This window comes from Lycorma delicatula, chromosome 2 (assembly GCF_047948215.1).
Source record: "Lycorma delicatula isolate Av1 chromosome 2, ASM4794821v1, whole genome shotgun sequence".
Classification (NCBI taxonomy): domain Eukaryota; kingdom Metazoa; phylum Arthropoda; class Insecta; order Hemiptera; family Fulgoridae; genus Lycorma; species Lycorma delicatula.
Window position 1 is genome coordinate 136,777,485 of NC_134456.1, and position 16,467 is coordinate 136,793,951.

A 16,467-nucleotide genomic window follows, 5' to 3' on the forward strand; every position below is an offset into this window, starting at 1 on the left:
AATAGGAGACTTCAATGCTCAACTAGGCGGAGAAAGAAGATACCAGGACTTCATCGGAAAATGGCCCGTCCAAAAGAAAACGATCAAAAACAGAGAGAGCATTGTCAATCTCTGCAGAAACCACAACTTAGCTCGAAATCCACATATTTCAATAGGAAATCTCAAAAACTCAAAATCTAGAAACACCTCAACTACACTAAAGGAGAATGGCAGCTAGACCTTGTCTTTATGCACAAACACCACCACAAGGACAGTCTTCTGAGGAGTAAACACAAACTTAGATCACTATGTAGTCAAAATTAAAATTTACTGCCCAAAGAAAGCGACAAAACCAAGCCCCTAAACTAAAAGAAAAATGGACCCTACTCAACTGATCAAGAATGAAAATTATTAGAACAGGAAAAAAACAATCACAGATAAACTTGAAGATCTAGTCAACAACCTTAAAGAAATTGGAAAAGAATTAGCCACAATAAAATCCCATAAAAAAGGTTAAGGGTGGGCCATTGAATGTGATGAAACAGTAGAAAAAAAAACATTAAGCATGGCTATTTCACCGATCCCAAAAATCAGAAACATTCTTCCAAAATCTAGTAAAACTAAGAAAAGAAACCACCCAAACCCTAAGGAGAATAAAAAGATCACAATAAAGACACACTGAATTTAACAGAGGAAGAATTTAATAAAACACAGTCGAGAGACTATTAAAAAACCTTAAAAAATTGGCTCCAAAAATACAAATCTGCAACCCTATTTAATAAAGGATGAAAATTGTAAACTGGCTCGTAACAATAAAGACAACACGAAAATCCTAGCTAAATATTTCAACAAACTCCTAAATTGCAGATAGCCAACAGAACTCTTAAACTTCAACACCAACAACCAATAACAACACTACCAGAAAACATAAACCCTCCCACAATAAAATAAGTTTACAAAGAATTAAATGTAATGTCATTAGGAATTATAAAGCAGCAGGAGAAGATCAGACTTCTGGAGAGATCTGGAAACACACAGGAAGATCAATAAAAATCGCCCTTCATCAACAGCTTGTCAACATCTGGATCAAAGAAAAACTACCAGAACAGTGAGAGACAGCCCTCATCCATCCATTACAAAAAAGAAGGGGATAAAACAGACCCTAACAATTGCAGGGGAATCTCACTCCTAGACGCAACATACAAAATTCTTTCAAGCATCATCCTCAACAGGATCGGTTCACAACTCAAGAAAGAACTAGGAGAATACCAAGACTTCAGACCCTGGAGGAATTCTCTGGACCAGATCATGAGTATCAAACTAATAATGGTTACAACTGGAAAAGAGGCAGAGACATGGTGATAAAATTTGTAAGTTTCAAGAAAACTTATGACTGCATCCACAGAGAATCCCTACTAAAAATTAATCCCTGGACAACATACCAAATTAATAAACATAATAAAACTGACCCTCACAAACACTAAGTTGAAGGTAAAATTCACAGGCAAATGAGTTCTTGGAACCATTTGAGATCAAAACAGGACTGTGCTAAGGTGATGGGCTCTCACTGCTATCATTCAACTGTGCTCTAGAAATAGTAATGAGGGAATGGCTGAAAAAATTCCCCCAAAAGTAAAAATAGGCCAAAAAAGCAAAACAAATTGTCTTGGTTTTGCTGACAACTTGGCACTGCTAGCAAAAGACATCAAAATTATGCCCCTAAAAAGCAACACGATTAAAAGAAGTAAACATAAATGGTAATAAAATCAAAATAGTAACCCAAGTTAAATATCTCTGAGAAATAATAACAAACAAACTAAATGAAAAAACCTCAATCCAGATAAGAAGAAACAAACTAGCTAAAGTTCAAAAATTAACCTGGTACACTTACAATAAAAAATGCCTATAAAAAAAGCAAAAATAGGATACTACAACATAGTTATAAAACCAGTAGCCACTTACACAGCAGAAACACTCTTCAACCTGAACGAACAATCAAAGACAGACAACTACAGAAAATCAAAAGAACCTGCATCAATAAAATGTACCAGTAAGACGGGCAGTGATGAATTGTGCCCAAAAAAGTCTTGTACAAAGAGTTAGCCCATCACTGATACCATGCATAAGAGGAGACTAGGATTCTTTGGACATATCATGACCATGAAAGATTTAAGACTTCTGAAACAGCTAGTACAGTACAATCTCAACTAGAACAACATCAAGACAGGATGTAGATGCATCAGAGAAATAAGAGAGTATCTAAAGGAAATAGGCCTTAAACCAGAAGACACTACAGATAAGATAAAATTAAACAAGAAAATCAAGAGCAAAAACACTCACTTTGCACTCGCAAGAAAAATCTCACAACACAAAACATTTTCAACACTAGAAAGGGCACAACAAAGATCGGAACATATGAAAAAGAACTGGGAGGACCGCAAGGCCCAAACAGTCCCATCAATGAGACTTGAATAATGGACTGACTAAAGTGATCCTGTGCTGTCATAAATAATAATAACAATAATAATTATATATATATATATATATATATATAGACAGTTCAGTGATAGGCTGTAATATTATGAATAATAATAAAAAATTAAATTTCAGATAAATAGTTAATAATAAAGGTAAATAGATATATGATACTCAAACCACTGCAAAACAAGGATAATGAAGCTTCTGAAAAATCCTGTAGCTTCTGCATTATATCTAATTATAATGAATATACCGGCTGTCCAAGAATTATCTGAACAACTTTGATATTAAGTGATTTATTTATTATGATACAAAAACGGGTTGTATGAATTTAGAAACATTATAACTGAAAGTTTTTTGAACCTGTAATCTAAGACATTTAATGTGTGCACCATTAGTAATTCACAACATATCCAACTGGTAATCAATTTCATACCATAATCGCTGTAAGAAATTCACATCTGAGTTTGAATGCGTTAACAATCCTCTCAATTAAGGTCATCAATATTCACAATATGACTTTTGTATACATTATCAGATACCATAAGAAAAAAACCGCACAGAATTATATCCAGTGATTGAGGTGGCCAAGCAATTGGTCCATCATGTCCAATCCAGAGATTTGGGGATGCGTTGTTGAGGAATTCACGCTAATAAACCCCCAATGTGATGGCGCTTCTTCTTGGAATATGATTTTGGGCTAATTCTTCAAGCTGAGCGTAAACACATCCTTCTAACAAGTCCAGATAGATGTTTGTATTAACTGCCATTTCCACAAAGAAAAAAGGTCCAATCAGACAACCGTGAAACAGTAAGCACAAAACATTAATTTTTGAGCTATCTATAATACAGTCAAGTGTAACATACGGTAGGTTCTTGATAAGTGATCACTCTGAACGAGGTCATATGATAACCTTGTTCAGAGTGATCACTTTTCCAGACATAATATATAGCCTCGTCTAAGACCATAACTTTTTTAAGTAACAATCAGTTTCACAGCAAATTCCCTTCTAGTAGTGTGGTCTTAATGCAGCATATTTGTAATTTATAAGGATGCAATTTTAATCATTTCTTCAAAACATCATGAACGGTAGATTATAGAAGATTTAACTCTTTAACTCACTCCATGTTGACTTCCCAGGGCTGCGAACAAAAGACTGACAAATGATCTTCACTTTTTCATCTGATGTTCTAGGCCAGTCTGCACCCTTCTTATGTTTAACACTGCCAGTTTCTTTAAATTTATCATAAAATGAATGTTTATTTGTTCTAGAAGATTGCTCTAAGTTAAACAGAGTTCTAAAATTGCAAGTCTGATTTTGTTTCAATAAATCAATCTATGCATTGGGCTTTCATCTGTGGATTCATGGCGACTGCCGTATACAGTTACGTATGCAATCACAGCACAATCTAGTGTTTGTCAACACCTGTTATAAGTTACTTGTTAAACAGAGCCCAACCATTCATTAATAGGACTATTACTTTTTTCTAATAAAACAATAAAGTTGTTCAGATATTCTTGGACACCCAATATACATAAATTTTTAAATCGGTCATTAAAATGTACATATAATGTGAATGATGTGCCACAGTGTCTAATATACACGTAACATACCTGTTATTAATTGATAATAAAATAAAATGAAATCATACCTTGTACAGCATCGGGTCCATCTGTCTGTTGTCAATGTTTTTGAGAAGCCAGTCACAATAATTAAGATGTTTCAGTTCATTCTTTCTCTTGTATTTCACAGTTATCATACAATACAGTATAAAATTTATATTATGAGGAATCTTAATTTAAGTAGTATATTTGATTTTTTTTTATACACAGTGTTTTTGTAATAACTTACATATACATTTTTTTCGATCAACAGAGATTTTCTTTAAATATCAGCTACAGTCTCAGGAGTCCTAAAGGAAGGCCCCCTATTTGTTTTCATTTTGAAATCAATCCTGTTATACAGCATTTTTTAATTAAATTGCATATGCTTTTAAATTAAATTCGTTAGGATACTGGCATTCAAAAATTTTTACATGAATATTTGACGAGTTTCTTGAAAGGATCCAGAATGCAGATCAGCTTCCACTATAGCGACTCTTTACTCAATCTAATAAGGTATTTTTAAAAAACACAACCGTAAAAGAAGGAAACAGTACTGCACTGAAACGTGAACAGTTTACAACTGACAACAATAGATGACAGTACTAACATATCCACAACCATTAGCAGTATTAGTAGTAGCAGCAGTGACAGTGCAGTATTAAAAATGACACTCAAATAACTGCAATTTGAGCTGGCTAATTTTGGTTTTAAGTTGCTCAGTCTGTACTTTTCTGTTCAACTGTTTTCTCAATATGATGCACCGCATGAAAAAAATGAAAATCGACGAAAGGTTTCACAACAGTGTTATCAGTCAAGATATGCAAGTAAAAATAACAAAATATTTAAATAGTAAAAGAAATACTTACCTTCACTTTCACTATCTTCATGTGAAGTACCTCTTTCTCTTTCTACTTGTCTATAATCATCACTATAAAATATAGAGCTAGTAAATTCTTGTCCATCAGGAGCAACAAATTCCCATCCAACAGAGTCATCACTATTAACACTAAAAAAAAGGAAAAACAAAAAATATATAAATACCAAAACTTTGTCAAACTGTAAATGATACATTGGGGAAGTAAATAAAAAGTAGTACATACAGAAAAGCATTTATAGTTCAGTAAAATAAATTTTGAAATAATCCTTGAACATATGAATTACTTAGGAGTTACGAGTGGGAATACAAGAACATATTTTTATTTCAGGATAGTGATTTTCCACACTTGTTAGCTAGTTTATGAGTGGCACTTTCTCAGTTAAATATTTTTTAAGTCATTTTGATCATTCATCCTTCATATGTCATGCCACGATCCTCTTCAGCTACCAGAGAAATATTTCCAGAAGCATACAACAAAATCAATTTGCAATATTTTATTTTAAATCCATTAACATGAGGGAAACGTCATCCCATTGTTATAAAGTGATGTGTGTGTGTGTGTGTGTGTGTGTGTGTGTGTGTTATATATATATAGTTCTCCCAGGACTTTCTCCCAGGAAAATAATGGAAAAAGTTCATATAAACATTAAATGTTTATATGTCCTAAAATGTTTTGTTTGTTAGTTACAGCTAGTGAAAGATTTTGTTCGGTTTTCAGCTATACCGATGAAATGAGAATTAAATTCTCTTCAAGTTTTGTTTAAAAGTTTTACATGTTTATTACCCACCTAACAAAGTTACTGCACATTAAATGTAAAAAAACAGGGTTTTTTAACCCTATTTATTGGTTTTCACCTAAAACTACTACAGATATGGTTCTGGGACCTATTTTATTTTATTTTTCTGCTCAAAAACTATAAGAAATCACTAACTATGACCATTAATTAATATTCTAAAAATTTCAGTATGACCTCATTTCACGGGGTAGAGTGAAATCTGAGCAAAATCTTTCACTAGCCGTAACTCACAAACAAAGCATTTTAGGAAATATGTTGTGGAAAATACTTAAATATGAACCTTTTCTGTTATTTTCATGAGTAGAATAGGTTATGAAAGTCCCAGAAGAATTTCATGATACACCTGTGTGTGTGTATATATATATATATAGTACTTATTAAATGAAGTGTGTTCAAAAAGTAACAAGAATTTTTGTTTTTTGGAAAGAATTTTATTTATTTGTCTACATTAAAGTTATTCCCTTCAAAGTTCAAAGTAGTCCCCATTAGATATTAAACGCTTATGCCAGTGCTTTTTCCAATCCCTGAAACACTTCTGGAACTCGATCTTTGGAATAGTGTTTAGCTCTTTCAGCGATTTGCTTTTAATTTCATTTATGCTTGTAAAACAGCAGCCCTTTAAGGTTCTCTTTATTTTTGGGAATAGAAAAAAGTCACATGGGGTCATGTCTGGCGAATATGGTGGCTGGTGTATCATTATGTGTTTTTTTTGGCTAAGAATTGACAAACAAGCAATGAAGTGTGAGCAGGCACATTATTGTGGTACAAAAGCCATGAACTGTTTCACCACAAATACAGGCTTTTTTTTTTTAATTGCTTCACGCAAATGGTGTTGAACTTGTAGGTATTACTCTTTATTAATCGTCTGACCTTGTGGTGAGAACTCATGATGTACTATGCTGTTAAAATCAAAGAACACGGTGAGCATAATCTTCACATTTGACCGTACTTGTCAAGCTTTTTTCGGTCTTAAATCCAGAATGCCTCCACTGGGACGACCGAGCTTTAGTTTCGACATCATATCTGTAAACCCATGTTTCATCACTTGTTATGACACATTTCAGTAGTTCTGCATCGTTGTTGACTTCATTTAGCGACTATTGAGCAACTTCCATTCGCTGTTGTTTTTGTTTGAAATTCAACATTTTGGAACAAATTTTGCTGTCACATTTCACACCCAAAACATCTGAAAAAATTTCATGGCTGAGCCATGAAATCAGCGATTTCTCTGATTACGATTTAGTGATCATTCATAATCATTTCTTTCACTTTTTCCATATTTTCATCGGTTGCTGATGAGCTGGGGCGTTCGTCATCTTCAATGTCTTCACGACCTTCTTGGAAATGCTTTTACCACTCCTAAACCTTGCTTTACTCATAGCAGACTTACCAAAAGCAACATTTAATATTTTTAAAACATCGCTACATTTTATTCCATTCTTATAGCAAAATTTAATACAATTCTCTGATCCATTATTTATTTATACAAATAAAAATTGCCGATCGTGCCAAAACAAATGTTATGATTTTGAAAGCTGGCAACAGACTAAACATCCAATATGGCTAAAAATGTACAGATACTTTTCAGACATGTTTACCAATACAACAATGAAAAATTCCTGAGAATTGGACTAATACAACCTGTAAAATTTCAAAGTTCTCTTTACTTTTTGAACAAACCTCGTATATTGAAAGTCCTATTAAAAGTTCTTATATAGATATAAACTTTTAATTTTTAATACTACTGTAACAGTAATCATTCCTGAACACAAGAAAGTTATAATATTTTTTTATGAAAAGAAAATAGTAGAACAAGTACATTAAAAAAAATTGATCGCTGATGTACTAGGAGAGTAGATGATACATTTTTAGATAAGAAGTAAATAAATAAACAGAGTTGTACAGATTAATGGAAACATTGCATTCTAGAGCAAGTTTTCAGTCAAGTTGGTCACACTGCTCTTTGTAAGGCTGTATTTATTTTTAATTTTGTAAACAGCCAAGCTCATAGTTATTGTTTGTTTTTTAAATCCTTTGTGAAGTTATATATGCATTGTTTTGTAAAGTTATAAATTAGATATGTTTAATTTTTGTAGTCAGTGCATTTGGGTTTTGCGTTACGTATTAAGTAATTTTACACTATGATTATTCAATTTATCGTTTTAGATGGATCTTATTATGCCAAAAAAGACACCTAAAATCATAATGCTTTAAGAAATTTTTTTAATATATCAACATCACATTGCAGCACAATGTAGGCAAGTTTAAAAGCTGTTGACTCCATTATCCATCTGAGAAAAGAGACCGGTTCTCTTGATTGACAAGAAAAGAAGAAAGTGACAGAAAAAGAAAGGCTGTCAGTAGTGATGATGTCTTGCCAGTTATATATCTAAAGTTGAACCTCAAAAACCAAGTTGTGATCTTCAAAGGAAAAGGCCAGCATTTGTTTTGAAATTCATGATTTGACTGTGCAATGAAGATTGCTAGAACAAGATTAGAAACATAATGTCTACTGATAAAGCAGTTTGTAACAGAAAATATGATGAAAAAAGCCTACAATGGGCTAAAAAGTATGTAAACTGAATTTTAAAGATCAGTAAAAAGAAATTTTATCTAATGAAATGGATTTCATTGTGGAAGTGAAACATTTGCATTTGGAAACAAACGGCAAATGTTTCCACAACATAACTGCTGTTATACAGTACAATTTCTGCATGTTGCTGTTGTACAATTTCTACAACACTATATGTAATTTTATTAAAGTATTGAATGACAGATGGAAAATTTGTTTCTCCCAAACATATGTTTAGTTCATGAAACAGAGAAAACAAATTTTTTGTATGTTTCTTTTGTTGAAGGACCAATGTCTTATTCCAAAAAAAAGAATGATGAATATAGAAAAATATATAAATTTTCAAAAACAGAGTTCTGCCCCTTTGTGAAAAGCAAAAACATTCACGAACAACAATGATATACATTTGTTAGGTACCACCCAGGAAACTCTTTCTTTCTTTCTTTTTCTGTTTAGCTTCCGGAACCAATGTCAGGATCACTTCAGAGGATGAATGAGGGTGATAGATATGAGTGTAGTCTTGTATAATCTCAGGTCAACCATTTCTGAGATATGTGATTAATTGAAACCCAAACACCAAAGAACACCGGTATCCACAACCTAGTATTCAAATCCGTATAAAACCATGGAAATTCACCCAATCTCAACCCTACTGAGAATTTTTGAGCCCCATGCAAAAAGCGAATGTAAAAGCTAAATTGTACGATAAGGAACAGACCATTATCCAGTGATTTTGTCTTTTCATTGTTACTCAACTTCTATTATAGAAAATTTGACTGGTAAAGCAACAAAAATGGATTGCAGGGCTCTACTTCATCACCCAAAATAAGAAAGTTCACTAATTACAAGATAGAAGAAAAAACTGACAAAAAAAACATACTTTAATACAAACAAATAGTGTTAAGAATAAATCTATGAAAATTGTAAGAAAAAAAAGAACACTAAGATAAACAAAAAAAGAGTGGATTCGGAAAGGTTTGTTAAAAATTAATTAAAGTTAGAGATAAGTCATACAAAGACACCATTAATAACTAACAATCAGGCTACGTACCAAAAATAGAAAACTTATGGAAACATTTTAGTGTTGTTAATTAAAAAAGCTAAAAATTTTAATAATAGGAAAAAATTATGGAGGATTTTTAACATGATCAAAATAAATTGAGACAACTAAAAAAAGACAAAATAAAATAAATGAAATAATTCATGAAAACATAATGATAAAAGATAAAAAACAGACAGCTGAATGTTTCGGTAACTTTTCATAAATGTAGGAAGACACATAGATAATAAAATACTATCTTAAAATATATAAATACAAGAGACCGGAGGTGGAGAATTCAATGTTTTTGGTACCCACAAACTCTAATGAAGTGGCAAAAATCTTAACAGAATCTAAAATCATGAAAAGCTCCAGGAGCTGATGGAGTTACAAATGATGTACTTAAAAGGTTGATAAATTTTATCTCTGAGCCTATTGCTGAATTAGTAAATGAAATAATTGAATCCAGATACTACTAGAAGGCCTTTAAAGTAGCATAAACTCTCCCCAATTACAAAACTGGAGACAACTTCAGGCCAATTTCATTATTTTCCAGTGTTAGTAAGATATTTGAAGGTAGTCTCAATAAAGGGATGCTTTCATTTGTAAATAAACAAAAATTATTGAATTATTGATAATTTGGGTTCAGACAAATAGATCTACAGAAGATGCTCCAGTAAAATTCACACAGATACTTTACACCTCTCTTGATTCTAGTCAACCATGTATGTTTATATCTATTGATTTGGTGAAAGCTTTTGATACACTAGATCATGCAATGCTATTAAATAAGTTGATGAAAAAATGGGATTTTAGGAAAACATAATAAATTACTGAAATGTTACCTCACAGATAGATAATAAAAACAAAAATTTTAGAATGTGCGAGTTCTGAGAGTAAAAGAGTGTGGAATACCTCAAGGGTCAATATTCAGTCCATTACTATTTATCTGTACATAAATGACAAATACCAAAATACAGATTGAGGGGGCGCATTTGCAGATGATACTGCAGCTTTTTATCTTTTAAAGACTGGAATAATTTGTTTAGTAATGTAAATTTTTATTTGGCTTCAATAGTCTAACGGTTCCTTGCAAATAAGCTAACAGTTAACTATAAAAAAACTGCATGTAATAGTGGCACTATATTTCGGCATTATATTTGATTATCATACGCACTGGAATATAAGAAAAATCACAGCTAAATTAAAAAGAATGTCATTCTGTCTTAAATTAAGGGAAATCCTCAATAAAAAACAAATTTATCAAATTTACTTTGGATTCAAACACTCAGTAATATAATATGGAAAAACTGCTTGGGAAGGAGCTAGAAAAAGCTCTTCGAACAAGTTAAATGTAATGCGTTAAAAAATTATAAAAAAAAAAGTTATTTTGTAATCAGATTCCTCCCTGAAGGACTGTATAAATCGACTCAATCATATATAATAGAAAATTATTTTGTAACATTGGAGTCAAAACTGTAATTAAAAACAAAATAAAAATAGAAATCACAGACATGCACTAAGGTCTAAAATCAATATTTGTTTAAAATATATTACCCAAAGAAATTGGCAAGAGGAGCTTCATATATGTAGGCTTAAGTTGTATAGTTAACAAAACAAATAAGGAAGAATTTTAACAAAAAATAAATACAAAAGAAAAAAATAATTTGTTAAAAAAGTACCTAAAAAACAATTAAAGAAACAAGGTCAAAAGTCTAAGTAACCGATTAGAAAAAATATTGATTAATTTTAGCTGAAAGTTTAGAAATAAGCTCATAGTTTTAAGTAAATATTCTTTTCTATTTTAATTATCTATTAAATTTGTATAATAGTAGAAGACAGAGAAGTGCAAAAATGCACTTACGCTTTTATAAATTATAATGTGTACAAAAATATTTTTAAAAAAAGAAGAAATTATTAACTGTGCAATCAATGTATGGTTTCGAGATGAAAAAATCTAAAGAAATATGCGTACTATTAATTCAAACTACAAAAAAAACGAGTGAAAGAGTGTTAAAATATATAGATTAATATATTTCACACTAACAAATTATACAATACAAATCGCGTAAAATTTGTTAAAATAATTTTTATTAAAGTATGACATATGTTATATTTTCACCAGAGTACATTATCTTCAGCGAAGGGTACAGGATTGCACGTAATACGATAGAAAACATGTAGAAACGAAAATTCATTATTTAGAAATATTTTTGAAAAATAAATTGCACAATTTTTTATTTTGTAAGTTGCCAGTATTAACAGACGATTAAAAATTTTAATTTGTGTATTACATTTGAATAATTTTTTGATGCTTTCAAAATTGAAGAAATTTATAGTTTGAGTATCGCTTCCTAAAAATGCCTTTTTCTTTTTAAATGAAAATTATGCAAACATAATCTATTTACAGGTATTGTAATTGAAACACGTTAAACAAAATGGTGCCCAATTAATATTTTTACAGCTAATTTCAAAAATGGCTTACAGTACATCCTAAGTAGCAGTCTCATATTTCAAAACAAATCGTTTTAAGGTAGGAAAATTTACTTAATTTTATTTTTTAGTTTTTCATTGCCGAGTAATTATTTATGAGGTACTAAAAGCAATTTTTGATACTACCTGTGTAAAAGATTAACGGCTGCCATCTTGGTTAGGGTTGTCATAACCCAAAGTTTTTTGTCAAAAGTTTTCAATATCCTTTAAAAAGATGTATCTCAATCCTTCCTTTTCCAGTTAAATTTCCAATGAAGCTTGAGATGTGGTAATCTCATACTGAAGAATAGATGGTTATGAGGCAGAAAGAATTTTTCTATATTCAACTATTGAAAAGTTATTTAAGGGTTCCCATACTTTATTGATTAGGGCATTCAAAACATTTTTGGCCTAACACAGAGATGGCTCAAATAGTAAACAGAGTGACCAAACGAATATGATATTTGTCAAGTATAATTTATGTGTTATATGCTGCAAAATTTTTGTTTTGTTGCTTGTTTTTGACGATCAAATAAACCAAATAAGTTTTGATGTTTTCTGAAAAATGGATAAAATTAAAGTTCACCCTGTTTTTTGAGTACATTGTTTTAAAGCATTTAACCCCGACAGACATACAGAAAAGGTAGATTCCAGGATTCTTCCCCTTGGTTTCTGGTAGTAAAAAAATGGGCTACCGAATTTAAACACGATCATATACTTCCATTTAAGATGATGAACACTGAGGTTACAAATTAAATGATCACTGATTGAAGCTACATATGTTTGCTGTCATCATAAACATCTTAATAGATTGTATCCGCTACATTTTCAAAGATGTTTTGGATATGAAAAGGCTTTCACTTGATGAGCGCCATTTTTATAACAGTTGATAAAATACCTACTTAACTCAACACTTTTCAAGAGAGTTTAGACTTATTTAAATGCAATTCTGCTAATTACTTTTAATTTTATAACAGTAAATGAAACATGGATCCACCATTATATACCAATGACCAACAGTTGGCCAAAAAGTGGATAGAAGTGGGTGAAAATGTGCCAAAGAAAGCAAACACTGGCTCCCTGGACGAAGATTCACTTCAAATGATGAGGTCAAAGCTGAGGTAACTGCTTATTTTGCAGAGCTGGACAAATCGTAGTATAGTGAGGGTATTAAACAGTTGCAAAATTGTTGAGCTAAATGTTTTGAATTGCAATGCAGATATGTTGAAAAATAAAAAAAGTTTCTGAAATATCTTGTTTTTTCTTTGGCATGTCAAGAACTTTCCAAATGGCCTAGCCTATATATACATATATATACGAGGTGCGAGAATAAAGTAATGAGACTGATTTTTCTTTGCAAGATGTGGCAACCCTGCAGCTTGCGTAGGTACACCATCTTTGACCTTGGTCTATAAGCTACTTCTAGTCCAAGCGGCACATTGATGCAACTGCTCAGTCGTGAGTTGTGCTGTAATAAGTGAACACATGTTTGTGTCTCTCGTCGCAGAAATGAAACCGCAAAATATTGCCCAACGGTATGCCATTTTTTTTGCGTTAAATTGGGTGAAAACGCGACGACAACTTATGGTAAGCTTCAGAAGGCTTTTGGAGAGGAGGTTATGTCAAGAGCTCAAGTTTTTCGGTGGCATAAAATTTTTAGTGAAGGCAGAACGAATGTTGAAGATGATGACCGCAGTGGACAACCATCAACCTCACGGACAGATGTCAACTTGACTAGGGTGCGTGAAATCGTACGATCTGATCGAAGATTATCCGTGAAAATTATTGCAGAAGAACTCAACATCAATCGAGAAACGGTTCGTCTAATATTAACTGAAGATCTTGGTATGAGAAAGATTTGTGCAAAAATGGTCCCCAAAAATGTCACACAACAACAGCGAGAAACACGGAAAAATGTGGCAGCCGATCTGTTAGAGCAAATGGAAATCAATCCAGATTTGTTGAGCCGTGTTATCACTGGTGATGAAGGTTGGTTTTTTCAATACGATCCAGAGACAAAACGCCAAAGTTCGCAATGGTGCTCAAAGGGATCACCCAGACCAAAAAAAGCTCGCATGTCAAAGTCAAAAGTGAAATGCATGCTTGTGTCTTCTTCGATTCCAAGGGAATTGTTCATAAAGAGTGGGTGCCTCCTGGACAAACAGTTAACCAATATTTCTACAAAGAAATTTTTTGAAAGACTTCGTAAACGAGTTCTTCGTATCCGTGCCAACATTGCTGATAATTGGATTCTGCATCACGATAATGCGCCATCCCATATTGCTCTGTCAGTACAGCGATTTTTAACCTCAAGACACATTTCAGTACTACCACAGCCACCTTATTCACCAGATATCGCTCTGTGCAACTTTTTTCGATTTCCAAGAGTCACAATGGCGGTCAAGGGACACTATTTTCAAACAACACAAGATGTCCAAAAAGCTGTGATGAGGGTCTTGGAGGATATTACAGAAGATGAGTTCCAGAAATGTTACCATCAATGGCAGAAGCGCTAGAATAAGTGTGTGCAATCAGAGGGGAACTACTTTGAAGGAGACAACACTAAACATGACTAAAACGGTAAGCAACATTTTTTTTCACATCAGTCTCATTACTTTATTGTCGCACCTCGTATATATATATATATATATGTGTGTGTGTGTGTGTATGTGTGTATAGGCCATTAATATTAATATATAAGTCATTATATATATATAAAGAAAATATAAAATTAATATCAACAATCACACACAAATGCAACAAAAAACAAAATATTATGTAGATTATATACGTAATGTATTACTGTACAGTTAGTTATTTTATAAACAAGACTTTACAAGTAAAATCTATTGCACAACCTTTTAAATGTTAATAATGAAAAAAGATTGCAGCCAATCCGTACAAAAAATTATGTTGTTTTGAAGAACTACTCAAAAGTTTCAAAAACAGAGGCAAAAAAACTGGTAGTAGGCGGTGATGGCACTATATTAGTACTGCATGTATCCTTTGCCAAACTGTTATTAAATAACAATGTGATGACTAGATTCATTCATGATATTTTTTTTTTGTTTTTTTTTATGTGTTCAAGTCCTGTAATTTCTGTGTTCTGGAAAATGAAAAGTGAAAAAAATAGTGATTATACAAATTAAATTTTGTTACAGACTGGGATAAACCAAAGTGGAAATCCACAATATGCTACATGCATTTGGTAATGATGCTTGAAATAATAATTATTCAAATTTGCAAATTAATATCATATGTAAAAACATTTAAAAAATGTCACTTATAAATTCATGAAGAACGGTTACTCGAGAGGATTTTTCAGCTTTCAAAATTAAATTACATAAAAACATTGTTCCAGATAAGCCTCACTAAGATGGATGTATACTTCATTATTACAGGATACATAAACAAACTACATGCAATACCTTGACTGTGATTGTGGCCTATCATCATGCAAGCTGAGCTTCGAACTACTAGACCTGCGATCGAGGTCTCTATGAGATGGAGGATTTCCTCGTTCACTGAAGGATGACGAAGATGATGTATCCAACCTTTTTTCTTCATCAGCATCGGTCGTTAAAGGATTGGCAGCTGAAGAATCTGGTATAAGACAATTTGCAACCATTATGGCACGAACTGAACTAGCATTTGTATTATAGAATCTAAATAACTGATTCATTATAGGTGTGTGTTCAGATGCAGTTTCTTGAGATGCTTTATTCAACCATATCCCCGTGGTGCTGACCAGGTGAGCTAACCAATATAAATCACCAGATAGCAGCATTTGATCGCTGTACCAAGTTCCAAATATATCATACGGTTTATTTACTACCCTACACTGTAACTGGAAGCCATCTGTAAAGAAAAATAATAATTATTCCAGCATTATAATTTATTAACCCCATAAATCAGTAATTAAACATGCTACTGAATCCCTGAATATCCTATTCAAAGGATAAAACCAAATAGTTCATAGTGTTGCTAAATAATTTCAAATATTACACAATTCTGGAAATAGGCAAGGGTTTTTTTAACAAAATCTGAATTTACTTCGGTGGTTCTCTAATAATAAGAGAAAAAACAATCTGTTGCAGCATATATCAGAGCTGGTAGTGTGATATAACTAATCAGTAAGTGTTGCTTACATTCTGGGTAAACATACACTGATCTCTCAAAAATTAATTATAAGAGACATACTGTGTATATCAGCAGTATAACGAGCAAACAGATAAATTAAATGTAATATTTTATAACAAATATATAATTTTTTATTAGAAGTCTGATCTAAACCAGAATAAAATCAGTAAATAAATAAGTCCTGATCTATATCATACAACAGCGATTACCAGTGATTGTAACCAATAGTCAAACAAATCAAATCAGAATTTGATAAATTAAATCAGCATTTTAGAGTAATTTGGTTCTTAGAGCTAACACAATTAGGAAGTACATGTACATTGATTATTTTATCATTTTATCAAACATACCTGTAACTAAATTTGTATAATTTTATAGATGTGTGTAATAGTTGAATGTAGTTACATAGTTTTTTAGTTGGCAGCCTATACAAATATTAGTAATAATAAAAATAATAAAGGAAACTCAATCTATGTAGCATAATACAAGCAAGTGGCTAGTTTGATG

At 31.9% G+C, this 16,467-nt stretch overlaps 1 protein-coding gene across 2 annotated transcripts in view; it reads right to left on the minus strand.

The window, feature by feature from the left end:
- Positions 1 to 16,467, minus strand: part of Fbw5 (F-box and WD repeat domain containing 5) — a 101,950-nt gene that overhangs the window by 22,587 nt on the left and 62,896 nt on the right. For both annotated transcript variants that reach the window (XM_075356281.1, XM_075356282.1), the window contains exons 5-6: positions 15,249 to 15,678; positions 4,930 to 5,069 (exon numbers count right to left, since the gene is read on the minus strand). In XM_075356281.1, coding sequence (XP_075212396.1) covers positions 4,930 to 5,069; positions 15,249 to 15,678 — 570 coding nt within the window. The remainder of the gene's footprint in view (positions 1 to 4,929; positions 5,070 to 15,248; positions 15,679 to 16,467) is intronic.